This window comes from Oncorhynchus keta, chromosome 28 (assembly GCF_023373465.1).
Source record: "Oncorhynchus keta strain PuntledgeMale-10-30-2019 chromosome 28, Oket_V2, whole genome shotgun sequence".
Classification (NCBI taxonomy): domain Eukaryota; kingdom Metazoa; phylum Chordata; class Actinopteri; order Salmoniformes; family Salmonidae; genus Oncorhynchus; species Oncorhynchus keta.
In genome coordinates, this window is record NC_068448.1 from 64534077 (window position 1) to 64551403 (window position 17327).

Genomic DNA, 17327 nt, shown 5'->3' on the forward strand with positions numbered 1-17327 from the left:
TGTGTGTGTGTGTGTGTGTGTGTGTGTGTGTGTGTGTGTGTGTGTGTGTGTGTGTGTGTGTGCGTGCGTGCGTGCGTGCGTGCGCGTGCGTGCGTGTGTGTGTGTGCAGGGAGAGGGAGAGCTTTGTGACCACCAACCTGAGTCGGATCCAGTACATGCAGGTCAGACTGAGAAGCAACCTGGAGGCTATAGGCTTGCTCAACAAACAGGTAAGAACACACACACACACATACTGGGTCCATCTGGCCCAACACAGACTCACACACACAGACCAGTCCACCTGCTGTGTAGTTCAGACTGAAGAAGAAGCCTTAAAGCGTCTGACATCAAACACACACACATCCATTTCCTCTGAAGGAGGGAGGAAAGAGAGAACCAATCTCATCAGTAGATAACGGGGACGTTTCTTCATCACTAAATGATTCTCTTTCATGCCAGAGAGAGAAGTATCAATATGGTGTTGTAGCCCATCACTCTCTGACGGGGAAGAGAAATGGTATGCTGGGATAAAAGACAGAAAGGAAGAACAGAAGAATCTCCTGACCAAAAGAGAAGTGCACCGTCGTTTATCTGGGTTGTCACTTCACAAGAGAAATGGTCAACAAATCCACAACGTGCAGGAAGAGGAATGTTTATTTTCTCTCCTCTTCCTCTTCTTGAACAAATCTTCTAGAATCATTCACCTGGCTGTTGTGAATGTTTTGGGTTTGAATTGTATCAGCAGCATCTCAACTGTTTTGCTCTAGAGTTGTTTAGTATAGTTATAGCCAGTGTTGTAGTACTCAAATCCAGTCTCGATATCACATATTGAGCTTCTTGGTCTTGTCTCGGTGTCGGATACATTGGTACTCGGTCTTGATTCGGACAGTGAGGACTAATCATTTCTTTGCGAGACCAGCTGATTAAAAAATGTATTATCATCTTCCATTCAGTCAGTGCATATAACCACTTTTCCAGGCCAAATATATACACTCCTTTCTTGAAACATGAATATCTTATGGCCTATTGAAACCTGGGATTTACTCTAAACATTAGTCCTTTACTTTCATTACATTTCCTTGACTGTGACAGGTTAGTACAGTGGTGAACCTATAGGTCTTCAGTGTGTGACAGGTTAGTACTGTGGTGAACCTATAGGCCTTCAGTGTGTGACAGGTTAGTACAGTGGTGAACCTATAGGTCTTCAGTGTGACAGGTTAGTACAGTGGTGAACCTATAGGTCTTCAGTGTGACAGGTTAGTACAGTGGTTAACCTATAGGTCTTCAGTGTGTGACAGGTTAGTACAGTGGTGAACCTATGGACCTTCAGTGTGACAGGTTAGTACAGTGGTGAACCTATAGGTCTTCAGTGTGACAGGTTAGTACAGTGGTGAACCTATAGGTCTTCAGTGTGACAGGTTAGTACAGTGGTGAACCTATAGACCATCAGTGTGTAACAGGTTAGTGCAGTGGTGAACCTATAGGTCTTCAGTGTGACAGGTTAGTACAGTGGTGAACCTATAGACCTTCAGTGTGACAGGTTAGTACTGTGGTGAACCTATAGGTCTTCAGTGTGTGACAGGTTAGTACAGTGGTGAACCTATAGGTCTTCAGTGTGTGACAGGTTAGTACAGTGGTGAACCTATAGACCTTCAGTGTGTGACAGGTTAGTACAGTGGTGAACCTATAGGTCTTCAGTGTGTGACAGGTTAGTACAGTGGTTAACCTATAGGTCTTCAGTGTGTGACAGGTTAGTACAGTGGTTAACCTATAGACCTTCAGTGTGACAGGTTAGTACAGTGGTGAACCTATAGGTCTTCAGTGTGACAGGTTAGTACAGTGGTGAACCTATAGACCTTCAGTGTGACAGGTTAGTACAGTGGTGAACCTATAGACCATCAGTGTGTGACAGGTTAGTACAGTGGTGAACCTATAGGTCTTCAGTGTGTGACAGGTTAGTACAGTGGTGAACCTATAGACCTTCAGTGTGTGACAGGTTAGTACAGTGGTGAACCTATAGGTCTTCAGTGTGTGACAGGTTAGTACAGTGGTTAACCTATAGATCTTCAGTGTGACAGGTTAGTACAGTGGTGAACCTATAGACCTTCAGTGTGTGACAGGTTAGTACAGTGGTGAACCTATAGACCTTCAGTGTGTGACAGGTTAGTACTGTGGTGAACCTATAGGTCTTCAGTGTGTGACAGGTTAGTACTGTGGTGAACCTATAGGTCTTCAGTGTGACAGGTTAGTACAGTGGTGAACCTATAGGTCTTCAGTGTGTGACAGGTTAGTACTGTGGTGAACCTATAGGTCTTCAGTGTGTGACAGGTTAGTACTGTGGTGAACCTATAGGTCTTCAGTGTGTGACAGGTTAGTACTGTGGTGAACCTATAGGTCTTCAGTGTGACAGGTTAGTACAGTGGTGAACCTATAGGTCTTCAGTGTGTGACAGGTTAGTACTGTGGTGAACCTATAGGTCTTCAGTGTGTGACAGGTTAGTACTGTGGTGAACCTATAGGTCTTCAGTGTGTGACAGGTTAGTACTGTGGTGAACCTATAGGTCTTCAGTGTGACAGGTTAGTACAGTGGTGAACCTATAGACCGTCAGTGTGTGACAGGTTAGTACTGTGGTGAACCTATAGGTCTTCAGTGTGTGACAGGTTAGTACTGTGGTGAACCTATAGGTCTTCAGTGTGTGACAGGTTAGTACTGTGGTGAACCTATAGGTCTTCAGTGTGTGACAGGTTAGTACAGTGGTGAACCTATAGACCTTCAGTGTGTGACAGGTTAGTACTGTGGTGAACCTATAGGTCTTCAGTGTGTGACAGGTTAGTACTGTGGTGAACCTATAGGTCTTCAGTGTGTGACAGGTTAGTACTGTGGTGAACCTATAGACCTTCAGTGTGTAACAGGTTAGTACTGTGGTGAACCTATAGGCCTTCAGTGTGTGACAGGTTAGTACTGTGGTGAACCTATAGACCTTCAGTGTGTAACAGGTTAGTACTGTGGTGAACCTATAGGCCTTCAGTGTGTGACAGGTTAGTACTGTGGTGAACCTATAGGTCTTCAGTGTGTGACAGGTTAGTACAGTGGTGAACCTATAGACCGTCAGTGTGTGACAGGTTAGTACAGTGGTGAACCTATAGACCTTCAGTGTGTGACAGGTTAGTACAGTGCTGAACCTATAGGTCTTCAGTGTGACAGGTTAGTACAGTGGTGAACCTATAGGCCTTCAGTGTGTGACAGGTTAGTACAGTGGTGAACCTATAGGTCTTCAGTGTGACAGGTTAGTACAGTGGTGAACCTATAGGTCTTCAGTGTGACAGGTTAGTACAGTGGTGAACCTATAGACCTTCAGTGTGTGACAGGTTAGTACTGTGGTGAACCTATAGGTCTTCAGTGTGTGACAGGTTAGTACTGTGGTGAACCTATAGGTCTTCAGTGTGTGACAGGTTAGTACAGTGGTGAACCTATAGACCTTCAGTGTGTGACAGGTTAGTACTGTGGTGAACCTATAGGTCTTCAGTGTGTGACAGGTTAGTACTGTGGTGAACCTATAGGTCTTCAGTGTGTGACAGGTTAGTACTGTGGTGAACCTATAGGCCTTCAGTGTGTGACAGGTTAGTACTGTGGTGAACCTATAGGTCTTCAGTGTGTAACAGGTTAGTACTGTGGTGAACCTATAGGTCTTCAGTGTGTAACAGGTTAGTACTGTGGTGAACCTATAGGTCTTCAGTGTGTAACAGGTTAGTACTGTGGTGAACCTATAGGTCTTCAGTGTGTGACAGGTTAGTACAGTGGTGAACCTATAGACCGTCAGTGTGTGACAGGTTAGTACAGTGGTGAACCTATAGACCTTCAGTGTGTGACAGGTTAGTACAGTGCTGAACCTATAGGTCTTCAGTGTGACAGGTTAGTACAGTGGTGAACCTATAGACCTTCAGTGTGTGACAGGTTAGTACAGTGGTGAACCTATAGGTCTTCAGTGTGACAGGTTAGTACAGTGGTGAACCTATAGGTCTTCAGTGTGACAGGTTAGTACAGTGGTGAACCTATAGACCTTCAGTGTGACAGGTTAGTGCTGTGGTGAACCTATAGACCTTCAGTGTGTGACAGGTTAGTACAGTGGTGAACCTATAGGTCTTCAGTGTGTAACAGGTTAGTACAGTGGTGAACCTATAGACCTTCAGTGTGACAGGTTAGTACAGTGGTTAACCTATAGGTCTTCAGTGTGACAGGTTAGTACTGTGGTGAACCTATAGACCTTCAGTGTGACAGGTTAGTGCTGTGGTGAACCTATAGACCTTCAGTGTGTGACAGGTTAGTACAGTGGTGAACCTATAGACCTTCAGCGGAGTCAATCACCACCTTCCGGAGACTCCTGAAACCCCACCTCTTTAAGGAATACCTAGGATAGGATAAGTAATCCTTCTCACCCCCCTTTAAGATTTAGATGCACTATTGTAAAGTGACTATTCTACTGGATGTCATAAGGTGTATGCACCAATTTGTAAGTCGCTCTGGATAAGAGCGTCTGCTAAATGACTTAAATGTAAATGTAATGATGTTCAGTGTGTGACAGGTTCCTGATTCTGAAAGGACAGCCTGGGTCTGAGACACCTCATTGTGTGTGTTTAATAGCCTGGGTCTGAGACACCTCATTGTGTGTGTTTAATAGCCTGGGTCTGAGACACCTCATTGTGTGTGTTTAATAGCCTGGGTCTGAGACACCTCATTGTGTGTGTTTAATAGCCTGGGTCTCAGACACCTCATTGTGTGTGTTTAATAGCCTGGGTCTGAGACACCTCATTGTGTGTGTTTAATAGCCTGGGTCTGAGACACCTCATTGTGTGTGTTTAATAGCCTGGGTCTGAGACACCTCATTGTGTGTGTTTTGTGTTTAATAGCCTGGGTCTGAGACACCTCATTGTGTGTGTTTAATAGCCTGGGTCTGAGACACCTCATTGTGTGTGTTTAATAGCCTGGGTCTGAGACACCTCATTGTGTGTGTTTAATAGCCTGGGTCTGAGACACCTCATTGTGTGTGTTTTGTGTTTAATAGCCTGGGTCTCAGACACCTCATTGTGTGTGTTTAATAGCCTGGGTCTGAGACACCTCATTGTGTGTGTTTAATAGCCTGGGTCTGAGACACCTCATTGTGTGTGTTTAATAGCCTGGGTCTGAGACACCTCATTGTGTGTGTTTTGTGTTTAATAGCCTGGGTCTGAGACACCTCATTGTGTGTGTTTAATAGCCTGGGTCTGAGACACCTCATTGTGTGTGTTTTGTGTTTAATAGCCTGGTTCTCAGACACCTCATTGTGCGTGTTTAATAGCCTGGTTCTCAGACACCTCATTGTGTGTGGTTTTGTGTTTAATAGCCTGGTTCTCAGACACCTCATTGTGCGTGTTTAATAGCCTGGTTCTCAGACACCTCATTGTGTGTGTTTAATAGCCTGGGTCTGAGACACCTCATTGTGTGTGTTTTGTGTTTAATAGCCTGGGTCTGAGACACCTCATTGTGTGTGGTTTTGTGTTTAATAGCCTGGTTCTCAGACACCTCATTGTGCGTGTTTAATAGCCTGGTTCTCAGACACCTCATTGTGCGTGTTTAATAGCCTGGTTCTCAGACACCTCATTGTGTGTGGTTTTGTGTTTAATAGCCTGGTTCTCAGACACCTCATTGTGTGTGTTTAATAGCCTGTGTCTCAGACACCTCATTGTGTGTGGTTTTGTGTTTAATAGCCTGGGTCTCAGACACCTCATTGTGTGTGTTTAATAGCCTGGGTCTCAGACACCTCATTGTGTGTGGTTTTGTGTTTAATAGCCTGGTTCTCAGACACCTCATTGTGTGTGTTTAATAGCCTGGGTCTGAGACACCTCATTGTGTGTGTTTAATAGCCTGTGTCTCAGGCACCTCATTGTGTGTGTTTAATAGCCTGGGTCTCAGACACCTCCTTGTGTGTGTTTAATAGCCTGGGTCTCAGACACCTCATTGTGTGTGTTTAATAGCCTGTGTCTCAGATACCTCATTGTGTGTGGTTTTGTGTTTAATAGCCTGGTTCTCAGACACCTCATTGTGTGTGTTTAATAGCCTGTGTCTCAGACACCTCATTGTGTGTGTTTTTGTGTTTAATAGCCTGGTTCTCAGACACCTCATTGTGTGTGGATTTGTGTTTAATAGCCTGGTTCTCAGACACCTCATTGTGCGTGTTTAATAGCCTGGTTCTCAGACACCTCATTGTGTGTGTTTAATAGCCTGGGTCTGAGACACCTCATTGTGTGTGTTTTGTGTTTAATAGCCTGGGTCTGAGACACCTCGTTGTGTGTGTTTAATAGCCTGGGTCTGAGAAACCTCATTGTGTGTGTTTTGTGTTTAATAGCCTGGGTCTGAGAAACCTCATTGTGTGTGTTTTGTGTTTAATAGCCTGGGTCTGAGACACCTCATTGTGTGTGTTTAATAGCCTGTGTCTCAGATACCTCATTGTGTGTGGTTTTGTGTTTAATAGCCTGGTTCTCAGACACCTCATTGTGTGTGTTTAATAGCCTGGGTCTGAGACACCTCATTGTGTGTGTTTAATAGCCTGGGTCTGAGACACCTCATTGTGTGTGTTTTTGTGTTTAATAGCCTGTGTCTCAGACACCTCATTGTGTGTGTTTAATAGCCTGGGTCTGAGACACCTCATTGTGTGTGTTTTGTGTTTAATAGCCTGGGTCTGAGACACCTCGTTGTGTGTGTTTAATAGCCTGGGTCTGAGAAACCTCATTGTGTGTGTTTTGTGTTTAATAGCCTGGGTCTGAGAAACCTCATTGTGTGTGTTTTGTGTTTAATAGCCTGGGTCTGAGACACCTCATTGTGTGTGTTTAATAGCCTGGGTCTGAGACACCTCATTGTGTGTGTTTAATAGCCTGGGTCTCAGACACCTCATTGTGTGTGTTTAATAGCCTGGGTCTGAGACACCTCATTGTGTGTGTTTAATAGCCTGTGTCTCAGATACCTCATTGTGTGTGGTTTTGTGTTTAATAGCCTGGTTCTCAGACACCTCATTGTGTGTGTTTAATAGCCTGGGTCTGAGACACCTCATTGTGTGTGTTTAATAGCCTGGGTCTGAGACACCTCATTGTGTGTGTTTTTGTGTTTAATAGCCTGTGTCTCAGACACCTCATTGTGTGTGTTTAATAGCCTGGGTCTGAGACACCTCATTGTGTGTGTTTTGTGTTTAATAGCCTGGGTCTGAGACACCTCGTTGTGTGTGTTTAATAGCCTGGGTCTGAGAAACCTCATTGTGTGTGTTTTGTGTTTAATAGCCTGGGTCTGAGAAACCTCATTGTGTGTGTTTTGTGTTTAATAGCCTGGGTCTGAGACACCTCATTGTGTGTGTTTAATAGCCTGTGTCTCAGATACCTCATTGTGTGTGGTTTTGTGTTTAATAGCCTGGTTCTCAGACACCTCATTGTGTGTGTTTAATAGCCTGGGTCTGAGACACCTCATTGTGTGTGTTTAATAGCCTGGGTCTGAGACACCTCATTGTGTGTGTTTTGTGTTTAATAGCCTGTGTCTCAGATACCTCATTGTGTGTGTTTAATAGCCTGGGTCTGAGACACCTCATTGTGTGTGTTTAATAGCCTGGGTCTGAGACACCTCATTGTGTGTGTTTAATAGCCTGGGTCTGAGACACCTCATTGTGTGTGTTTAATAGCCTGGGTCTGAGACACCTCATTGTGTGTGTTTAATAGCCTGGGTCTGAGACACCTCATTGTGTGTGTTTAATAGCCTGGGTCTCAGACACCTCATTGTGTGTGTTTAATAGCCTGTGTCTCAGATACCTCATTGTGTGTGTTTTGTGTTTAATAGCCTGGGTCTGAGACACCTCATTGTGTGTGTTTTGTGTTTAATAGCCTGGGTCTGAGACACCTCATTGTGTGTGTTTAATAGCCTGTGTCTCAGATACCTCATTGTGTGTGGTTTTGTGTTTAATAGCCTGGTTCTCAGACACCTCATTGTGTGTGTTTAATAGCCTGTGTCTCAGACACCTCATTGTGTGTGTTTAATAGCCTGGGTCTCAGACACCTCATTGTGTGTGTTTTGTGTTTAATAGCCTGGTTCTCAGACACCTCATTGTGTGTGTGTTTTGTGTTTAATAGCCTGGTTCTCAGACACCTCATTGTGTGTGGTTTTGTGTTTAATAGCCTGGTTCTCAGACACCTCATTGTGCGTGTTTAATAGCCTGGGTCTGAGACACCTCATTGTGTGTGGTTTTGTGTTTAATAGCCTGGTTCTCAGACACCTCATTGTGCGTGTTTAATAGCCTGGTTCTCAGACACCTCATTGTGTGTGGTTTTGTGTTTAATAGCCTGGTTCTCAGACACCTCATTGTGCGTGTTTAATAGCCTGGTTCTCAGACACCTCATTGTGTGTGTTTAATAGCCTGTGTCTCAGACACCTCATTGTGTGTGTTTTGTGTTTAATAGCCTGGTTCTCAGACACCTCATTGTGTGTGGTTTTGTGTTTAATAGCCTGGGTCTCAGACACCTCATTGTGTGTGTTTAATAGCCTGGGTCTCAGACACCTCATTGTGTGTGGTTTTGTGTTTAATAGCCTGGTTCTCAGACACTTCATTGTGTGTGTTTAATAGCCTGGGTCTGAGACACCTCATTGTGTGTGTTTAATAGCCTGTGTCTCAGACACCTCATTGTGTGTGTTTAATAGCCTGGGTCTCAGACACCTCATTGTGTGTGTTTAATAGCCTGGGTCTCAGACACCTCATTGTGTGTGTTTAATAGCCTGTGTCTCAGACACCTCATTGTGTGTGTTTAATAGCCTGGGTCTCAGACACCTCATTGTGTGTGTTTAATAGCCTGTGTCTCAGACACCTCATTGTGTGTGTTTTGTGTTTAATAGCCTGGGTCTCAGACACCTCATTGTGTGTGTTTAATAGCCTGGGTCTCAGACACCTCATTGTGTGTGTTTTGTGTTTAATAGCCTGGGTCTCAGACACCTCATTGTGTGTGTTTAATAGCCTGGGTCTCAGACACCTCATTGTGTGTGTTTAATAGCCTGGGTCTCAGACACCTCATTGTGTGTGTTTAATAGCCTGTGTCTCAGATACCTCATTGTGTGTGGTTTTGTGTTTAATAGCCTGGGTCTCAGACACCTCATTGTGTGTGTTTAATAGCCTGTGTCTCAGACACCTCATTGTGTGTGTTTAATAGCCTGTGTCTCAGACACCTCATTGTGTGTGTTTAATAGCCTGGGTCTCAGACACCTCATTGTGTGTGTTTAATAGCCTGGGTCTCAGACACCTCATTGTGTGTGTTTAATAGCCTGGGTCTCAGACACCTCATTGTGTGTGTTTAATAGCCTGGGTCTCAGACACCTCATTGTGTGTGTTTTGTGTTTAATAGCCTGGGTCTCAGACACCTCATTGTGTGTATCTTGTGTTTAATAGCCTGGGTCTCAGACACCTCATTGTGTGTGTTTAATAGCCTGGGTCTGAGACACCTCATTGTGTGTGTTTAATAGCCTGGGTCTCAGACACCTCATTGTGTGTGTTTAATAGCCTGGTTCTCAGACACCTCATTGTGTGTGTTTTGTGTTTAATAGCCTGGGTCTCAGACACCTCATTGTGTGTATCTTGTGTTTAATAGCCTGGGTCTCAGACACCTCATTGTGTGTATCTTGTGTTTAATAGCCTGGGTCTCAGACACCTCATTGTGTGTATCTTGTGTTTAATAGCCTGGGTCTCAGACACCTCATTGTGTGTATCTTGTGTTTAATAGCCTGGGTCTCAGACACCTCATTGTGTGTATCTTGTGTTTAATAGCCTGGGTCTCAGACACCTCATTGTGTGTATCTTGTGTTTAATAGCCTGGGTCTCAGACACCTCTTAATCTGCTGTGTGAATCATTACACATATCGATCCAGCCGTCCGCTCCTACACAGAACACTTAATGAGGACGCCAACACACACCTAGACAGACAGGCAACCTCCCACTCAATTTCACCAGCCCGCCATCTGCCACACACACGCCTATCCATGTCCTTGTCAAACGACTAATGAAATGTCTTACTTCATTCTGCAGCTAGAGAACTCCAGATGAAGCTCAATTATAGCTGTCTAATCTCTATAGAATAACACATGTTTCATTTCCATAGATTAGTGGCTCAGAATAATAGCTAATCTCCTTTCTTCATTTGGATATTGAATGTGTTGTTATTGCTTCTGCTAAGAGTAGTAGACAGCCTTCACACTGGTCACCAGTGGGTTTTAGCCTATGATCTGCTAAACCAATCACACACGCACACACACTCCACCCACCTAGACGGAACCAGTTCAGGGTTAGAGACTCGTGCAGGGATTTTTAATTAGCAAACGTCTCGTCTTTGTAAACATGATGGAAAATGAAACATGTCCCGAAGAATGTTAGAGTTAATTAGTTAATTTACATCATACTGTGTTTTCACAGACACATAACTGTGGTTTGATTTGGGCTGGGCGGGGCGGGGGAGGTGACATTTTCACAAGAAGGTATTACTGGATTTAAACTGTGGGTTGGAGATTTGGCTGAGGTTTTGGACAGGGCAGGGGATATGGCATTTTGCAGGGCTACAGATAAAGTTGGTCTTAGATTCTACTGGATCTGTGGATATACAGGATAGGTGGAAAGAGTTTACACCTTATTTCTTCAACCTATTCAGGCTGTTTCAGATCGGAGGAATCATCAAGAGGTGAGAGAAGGAAGGGAGTAAGATTTCAGTTTCAGTTCAAACACACACATTAATAGAAAGATTGGAAGCCCCACATCTGATAGACATATTTCCTAATAATCCCAATACTGCCGCCTGTCTGTCTTTTCTGTGAACGAGGGATGGGATAGAGGGATAGTGGAGGAGAGATGTCTAGAACAGTGGTTTTCAACCGGTGTGCCGCGTCACACTGGTGTGCCTTGAGAAACTCTCAGGGGTGCCTCATCACACTGGTGTGCCTTGAGAAACTCTCAGGGGTGCCTCATCACACTGGTGTGCCTTGAGAAACTCTCAGGGGTGCCTCATCACACTGGTGTGCCTTGAGAAACTCTCAGGGGTGCCTCATCACACTGGTGTGCCTTGAGAAACTCTCAGGGGTGCCTCATCACACTGGTGTGCCTTGAGAAACTCTCAGGGGTGCCTCATCACACTGCTGTGCAATGAGAAACTCTCAGGGGTGCCTCATCACACTGGTGTGCCTTGAGAAACTCTCAGGGGTGCCTCATCACACTGGTGTGCCTTGAGAAACTCTCAGGGGTGCCTCATCACACTGGTGTGCCTTGAGAAACTCTCAGGGGTGCCTCATCACACTGGTGTGCCTTGAGAAACTCTCAGGGGTGCCTCGTCACACTGCTGTGCCTTTAGAAACTCTCAGGGGTGCCTCATCACACTGGTGTGCCTTGAGAAACTCTCAGGGGTGCCTCATCACACTGGTGTGCCTTGAGAAACTCTCAGGGGTGCCTCGTCACACTGGTGTGCCTTGAGAAACTCTCAGGGGTGCCTCATCACACTGGTGTGCCTTTAGAAACTCTCAGGGGTGCCTCATCACACTGGTGTGCCTTGAGAAACTCTCGGGTGCCTCGTCACACTGCTGTGCCTTTAGAAACTCTCAGGGGTGCCTCATCACACTGGTGTGCCTTCAAAAACTCTCAGGGGTGCCTCGTCACACTGGTGTGCCTTGAGAAACTCTCAGGGGTGCCGCAAAACTTTACCTAATCTTTTTTTAACTCACTTGTAAACGTGACAAAATGAACATGGGACTTTGGCTTAGGAGCACCTGTGGTGCTGGCACCAGAGATGGGCAGCATTTCTGTTGATATATTTGAAATATGTATTTCAATTACTTCTGAGTATTTTGTAACAAGATGCTTTTGAGAGCTGTAATTTGTATTTTCAAGACTAGACTTGACCCCATAACAAGGCCAAAAATAATACCCAGTGTGCTTTGCAGTTCATTTTTCACACAAACATTTAAATTTTGGTCATTTAGCAGACACTCTTATCCAGAGTGACTTAATTAAGGTAGTCAACTAAGGTAGTTAAACAATAACATACAGTATCACAGTCATAGCAAGTAAAAAGGTTCTGTAAATGTTGCTGAGAATGTTGTTGCTGTTTGGGACAGATACTTGCAAAAAAAATGTTTTATTGAACTTGGCAAGTTAGTTAAGAACAAATTATTATTTACAATGACGGCCTACACCGTCCAAACCCATTTTGAAATGCAGAAAACCTTTACAAACCGCTGGTCTCTCTCACCTTTACTATTTTACCGGAGCTAGGCCTACATGGTTTTCTTTCTATTGGATATTTACGGGACGCTCTTAAAGGGGTACACACAAATGAACCGTCTTGAGTAAGGAACTATGAAAATAGTTCAAATAAACCTATTTAAATTCATTTAATCGATTCATTTTTTGGGTCACAGGAAATTGATGATTTGCAGTATGGATCAGATGAGATGGAGGTCATTACCACTAAATGCATTATTGGGAAAAGTTTAGGTGTGCCACAGAATGTTTTATCCCATCAAAAAGGTTAGGAACCGCTGGCTAGAGTACAGAGATGAACCACTGGCTAGAGTACAGAGATGAACCACTGGCTAGAGTACAGAGATGAACCACTGGCTAGAGTACAGAGATGAACCACTGGCTAGAGTACAGAGATGAACCACTGGCTAGAGTACAGAGATGAACCACTGGCTAGAGTACAGAGATGAACCACTGGCTAGAGTACAGAGATGAACCACTGGCTAGAGTACAGAGATGAACCACTGGCTAGAGTACAGAGATGAACCACTGGCTAGAGTACAGAGATGAACCACTGGCTAGATAGAGTACAGAGATGAACCACTGGCTAGAGTACAGAGATGAACCACTGGCTAGATAGAGTACAGAGATGAACCACTGGCTAGAGTACAGAGATGAACCACTGGCTAGATAGAGTACAGAGATGAACCACTGGCAAGAGTACAGAGATGAACCATTGGCTAGAGTACAGAGATGAACCACTGGCTAGAGTACAGAGATGAACCACTGGCTAGAGTACAGAGATGAACCACTGGCTAGAGTACAGAGATGAACCCTGGCTAGAGTACAGAGATGAACCACTGGCTAGAGTACAGAGATGAACCACTGGCTAGAGTACAGAGATGAACCACTGGCTAGAGTACAGAGATGAACCACTGGCTAGAGTACAGAGATGAACCACTGGCTAGAGTACAGAGATGAACCACTGGCTAGAGTACAGAGATGAACCACTGGCTAGAGTACAGAGATGAACCACTGGCTAGAGTACAGAGATGAACCACTGGCTAGAGTACAGAGATGAACCACTGGCTAGAGTACAGAGATGAACCACTGGCTAGAGTACAGAGATGAACCACTGGCTAGAGTACAGAGATGAACCACTGGCTAGAGTACAGAGATGAACCACTGGCTAGAGTACAGAGATGAACCACTGGCTAGAGTACAGAGATGAACCACTGGCTAGAGTACAGAGATGAACCACTGGCTAGAGTACAGAGATGAACCACTGGCTAGAGTACAGAGATGAACCACTGGCTAGAGTACAGAGATGAACCACTGGCAAGAGTACAGAGATGAACCATTGGCTAGAGTACAGAGATGAACCACTGGCTAGAGTACAGAGATGAACCACTGGCTAGAGTACAGAGATGAACCACTGGCTAGAGTACAGAGATGAACCCTGGCTAGAGTACAGAGATGAACCACTGGCTAGAGTACAGAGATGAACCACTGGCTAGAGTACAGAGATGAACCATTGGCTAGAGTACAGAGATGAACCACTGGCTAGAGTACAGAGATGAACCACTGGCTAGATAGAGTACAGAGATGAACCACTGGCTAGAGTACAGAGATGAACCACTGGCTAGATAGAGTACAGAGATGAACCACTGGCTAGAGTACAGAGATGAACCACTGGCTAGATAGAGTACAGAGATGAACCACTGGCTAGAGTACAGAGATGAACCACTGGCTAGATAGAGTACAGAGATGAACCACTGGCTAGAGTACAGAGATGTAATGGAAATGTTACTGTGTGAGTCAGACCTAGGTTCAAATACTATTTCAAATAAGTCTTTGAAAATCATTTCAAATAATAGGCTATTTATCTGAAATGCTTTGAAAATACTTTAAAATACTTCCAATTGAAGTAGTTAATTCGGACCACATTAGCTGAAAATGCTCAAATGCACAGAAAATAATTATTTAAATAACAAATATTCAAATACAAGAGCAACTTACAATTAGTGCATGCATAATGGTGAAAGAATCCTTAATGGTGAAAAAACCACATACGTTTGCGAAATTACAACAATTGTTTGTTGCTGCAAAGAATGAACACTATTTTTTCAGCCTCTGATGTCATTGCCCACGCAACAGTAGTGCACAATGTGTACTGCAGTGTTGTTTTACTGGGTTGTTGGGTTGTGCAACACTCCTCACCTCTGCTTTGTCAACCAAACAAAACCGATAACAACGTCCGTAGGGCGAGTACTTGGGGGGGTGTTATTCAGATACTCTTTGAATAGGAAGTGTGTGTGTGTGTGTAACATCGCTCTTTAACCTTAGCTTCTATACCGACACACACTCACTCTTACGTACACATGTCTGAGGAACAGATGGGGAAGAGTGTCACTGTCACTACAGACTCTCTCTGTCCATATGTATGTTTTTCATCTCTGTCTGCTTACCGTACAGCTCAAAATAACCAGGAATCAGCCAGCTCCTCTCTCTCTCTCTCTCTCTCTGATCACTGTGTCATTGCAGATCTCACACATTGACATGCATCTTACCTACCAAAACACACCTTAAACTAGCCAGTTATGTACAAAAAAATTATCTAAAGTTTTGGATATGATTGTTTTTGGAGCCCAGTTCCATTCTGACCATGCCTGATGAGTTTTGTGTTGACAGTGTGTAGGGTCGTAAACCCATTTCTCTCATCTCTGAATGTCTCTGTTGTTTTCTGGTTACATCTACACCATGATGACAGCTCTCAGGAACATTTAACAGCTTTCCTCTCTCTCAAACTCTCTCACTCTCTCTCAAACTCTTTCTTTCTCAAACTGTATCTCTCTATCTCTGTCTCTCAAACTCTCTCTCTCTCTTTCCCCTAGCTGAGTGCTCTGGGAGGAGAGAACGAGAGATTGCGTCTGCAGCTGGAGGAGGAGAGAGCAGAGCGCAGACGAATGATACCGCCAACCAACCACCGGAGGGGTACCTCCCTCCTTCCCCTCTCCCTCACCCACGGGTCTTCCTCCTCCCTTCCCTCCCTCTCCCCCTCTCTGGATAGAGACACAGGATACCCTCCCCCTGCCTCCCACCTTTCCCCCTTCCCTTTTCACCACCCCCCCAGCCACAGCCCCAGTCCCAGGCCAGGGGAGAAGGACAGTGCCCTGACCCGAGCAGAGTTGAGCGTGGCTGGGCCGCGGGAGCCAGGCGAGGCCCAGGCTGTTAATGAGGCCTACTGGGTGAGGAGGGTGGGAGAACTATCAGTACAGTTGCAGGACAGAGAGCTCTACTGGTCAGGTAGGATCAACCACCTCGCTACAGAGATACGACAGACCAAGGACGCTTCGCCCCTCACCTGACCTCCCGCTGACCTCTAAACCCTGTTCCCTGTATGACCCTGTTCCCTGTATGACCCTGTTCCCTGTTCACTGTATGACTGTGTACCATGTGCTGCAAATGTTGACATTTACATCTATTTTGAGTTTGCGCGTCATTTGTGGTTAGTGTGAGTGTGTGTGCATGTTCCTGCACTCATATAGTGCCTTGTAACATGGAGACTATTGTAGTAATATTGATCGTTATTGTTGTCTCTCTGAGTTCCAGTTTGATAATGAATCCAAATTTTTAAAAAATCCCGTTTTATGTTTAAAGTTGTCACTGAAAGCCAGATAGTTGTCACTGAAAGCCAGATAGTTGTCACTGTAGGCCAGATAGTTGTCACTGAAAGCCAGATAGTTGTCACTGAAAGCCAGATAGTTGTCACTGAAAGCCAGATAGTTGTCACTGAAAGCCAGATAGTTGAGACTGTAGGCCAGATAGTTGTCACTGTAGGCCAGATAGTTGTCACTGTAGGCCAGATAGTTGTCACTGTAGGCCAGATAGTTGAGACTGTAGGCCAGATAGTCGAGACAGTAGGCCAGATAGTTGTCACTGTAGGCCAGATAGTTGTCACTGTAGGCCAGATAGTTGTCACTGTAGGCAAGATAGTTGTCACTGAAGGCCAGGTAGTTGTCACTGTAGGCCAGATAGTTGTCACTGAAGGTCAGATAGTTGTCACTGAAGGTCAGATAGTTGTCACTGAAGGCCAGATAGTTGTCACTGTAGGCAAGATAGTTGTCACTGAAGGCCAGGTAGTTGTCACTGTAGGCCAGATAGTTGTCACTGAAGGCCAGGTAGTTGTCACTGTAGGCCAGATAGTTGTCACTGAAGGTCAGATAGTTGTCACTGAAGGCCAGATAGTTGTCACTGTAGGCAAGATAGTTGTCACTGAAGGTCAGATAGTTGTCACTGAAGGCCAGATAGTTGTCACTGTAGGCTAGATTGTTGTCACTGTAGGCCAGATAGTTGTCACTGAAGGTCAGATAGTTGTCACTGTAGGCCAGATAGTTGTCACTGTAGGTCAGACAGTTGAGACTGTAGGCCAGATAGTTGAGACTGTAGGCCAGATAGTTGAGACTGTAGTCCAGATAGTCGAGACTGTAGTCCAGATAGTCGAGACTGTAGGCCAGATAGTCGAGACTGTAGTCCAGATAGTTGTCACTGTAGGCCAGATAGTTGAGACTGTAGGCCAGATAGTTGAGACTGTAGGCCAGATAGTTGAGACTGTAGGCCAGATAGTCGAGACTGTAGTCCAGATAGTCGAGACTGTAGGCCAGATAGTTGAGACTGTAGGCCAGATAGTTGAGACTGTAGGCCAGATAGTTGAGACTGTAGGCCAGATAGTCGAGACTGTAGGCCAGATAGTCGAGACTGTAGGCCAGATAGTCGAGACTGTAGGCCAGATAGTCGAGACTGTAGGCCAGATAGTCGAGACTGTAGGCCAGATAGTTGAGACTGTAGGCCAGATAGTTGAGACTGTAGGCCAGATAGTTGAGACTGTAGGCCAGATAGTCGAGACTGTAGGCCAGATAGTCGAGACTGTAGGCCAGATAGTCGAGACTGTAGGCCAGATAGTCGAGACTGTAGGCCAGATAGTTGTCACTGTAGGCCAGATAGTTGAGACTGTAGGCCAGATAGTTGAGACTGTAGGCCAGATAGTTGAGACTGTAGTCCAGATAGTCGAGA

The 17327-nt window shown here is 44.9% G+C and overlaps 1 protein-coding gene across 37 annotated transcripts in view; it reads left to right on the forward strand.

Annotated features, from left to right (window-relative positions):
* The window catches only part of LOC118374629 (trichohyalin-like), a 127190-nt gene extending 110951 nt beyond the window's left edge, over positions 1–16239 (forward strand). For 36 of the 37 annotated variants that reach the window (XM_052483559.1, XM_052483564.1, XM_052483560.1 and 33 more), the window contains 2 exons: positions 110–209; positions 15149–16239. In XM_052483559.1, the coding sequence (XP_052339519.1) occupies positions 110–209; positions 15149–15622 (574 nt within the window). In that variant the 3' untranslated portion in view covers positions 15623–16239. The remainder of the gene's footprint in view (positions 1–109; positions 210–15148) is intronic. The other variant, XM_052483583.1, reaches the window with a different exon arrangement.
* The last annotated feature ends 1088 nt before the right edge of the window (positions 16240–17327 follow it).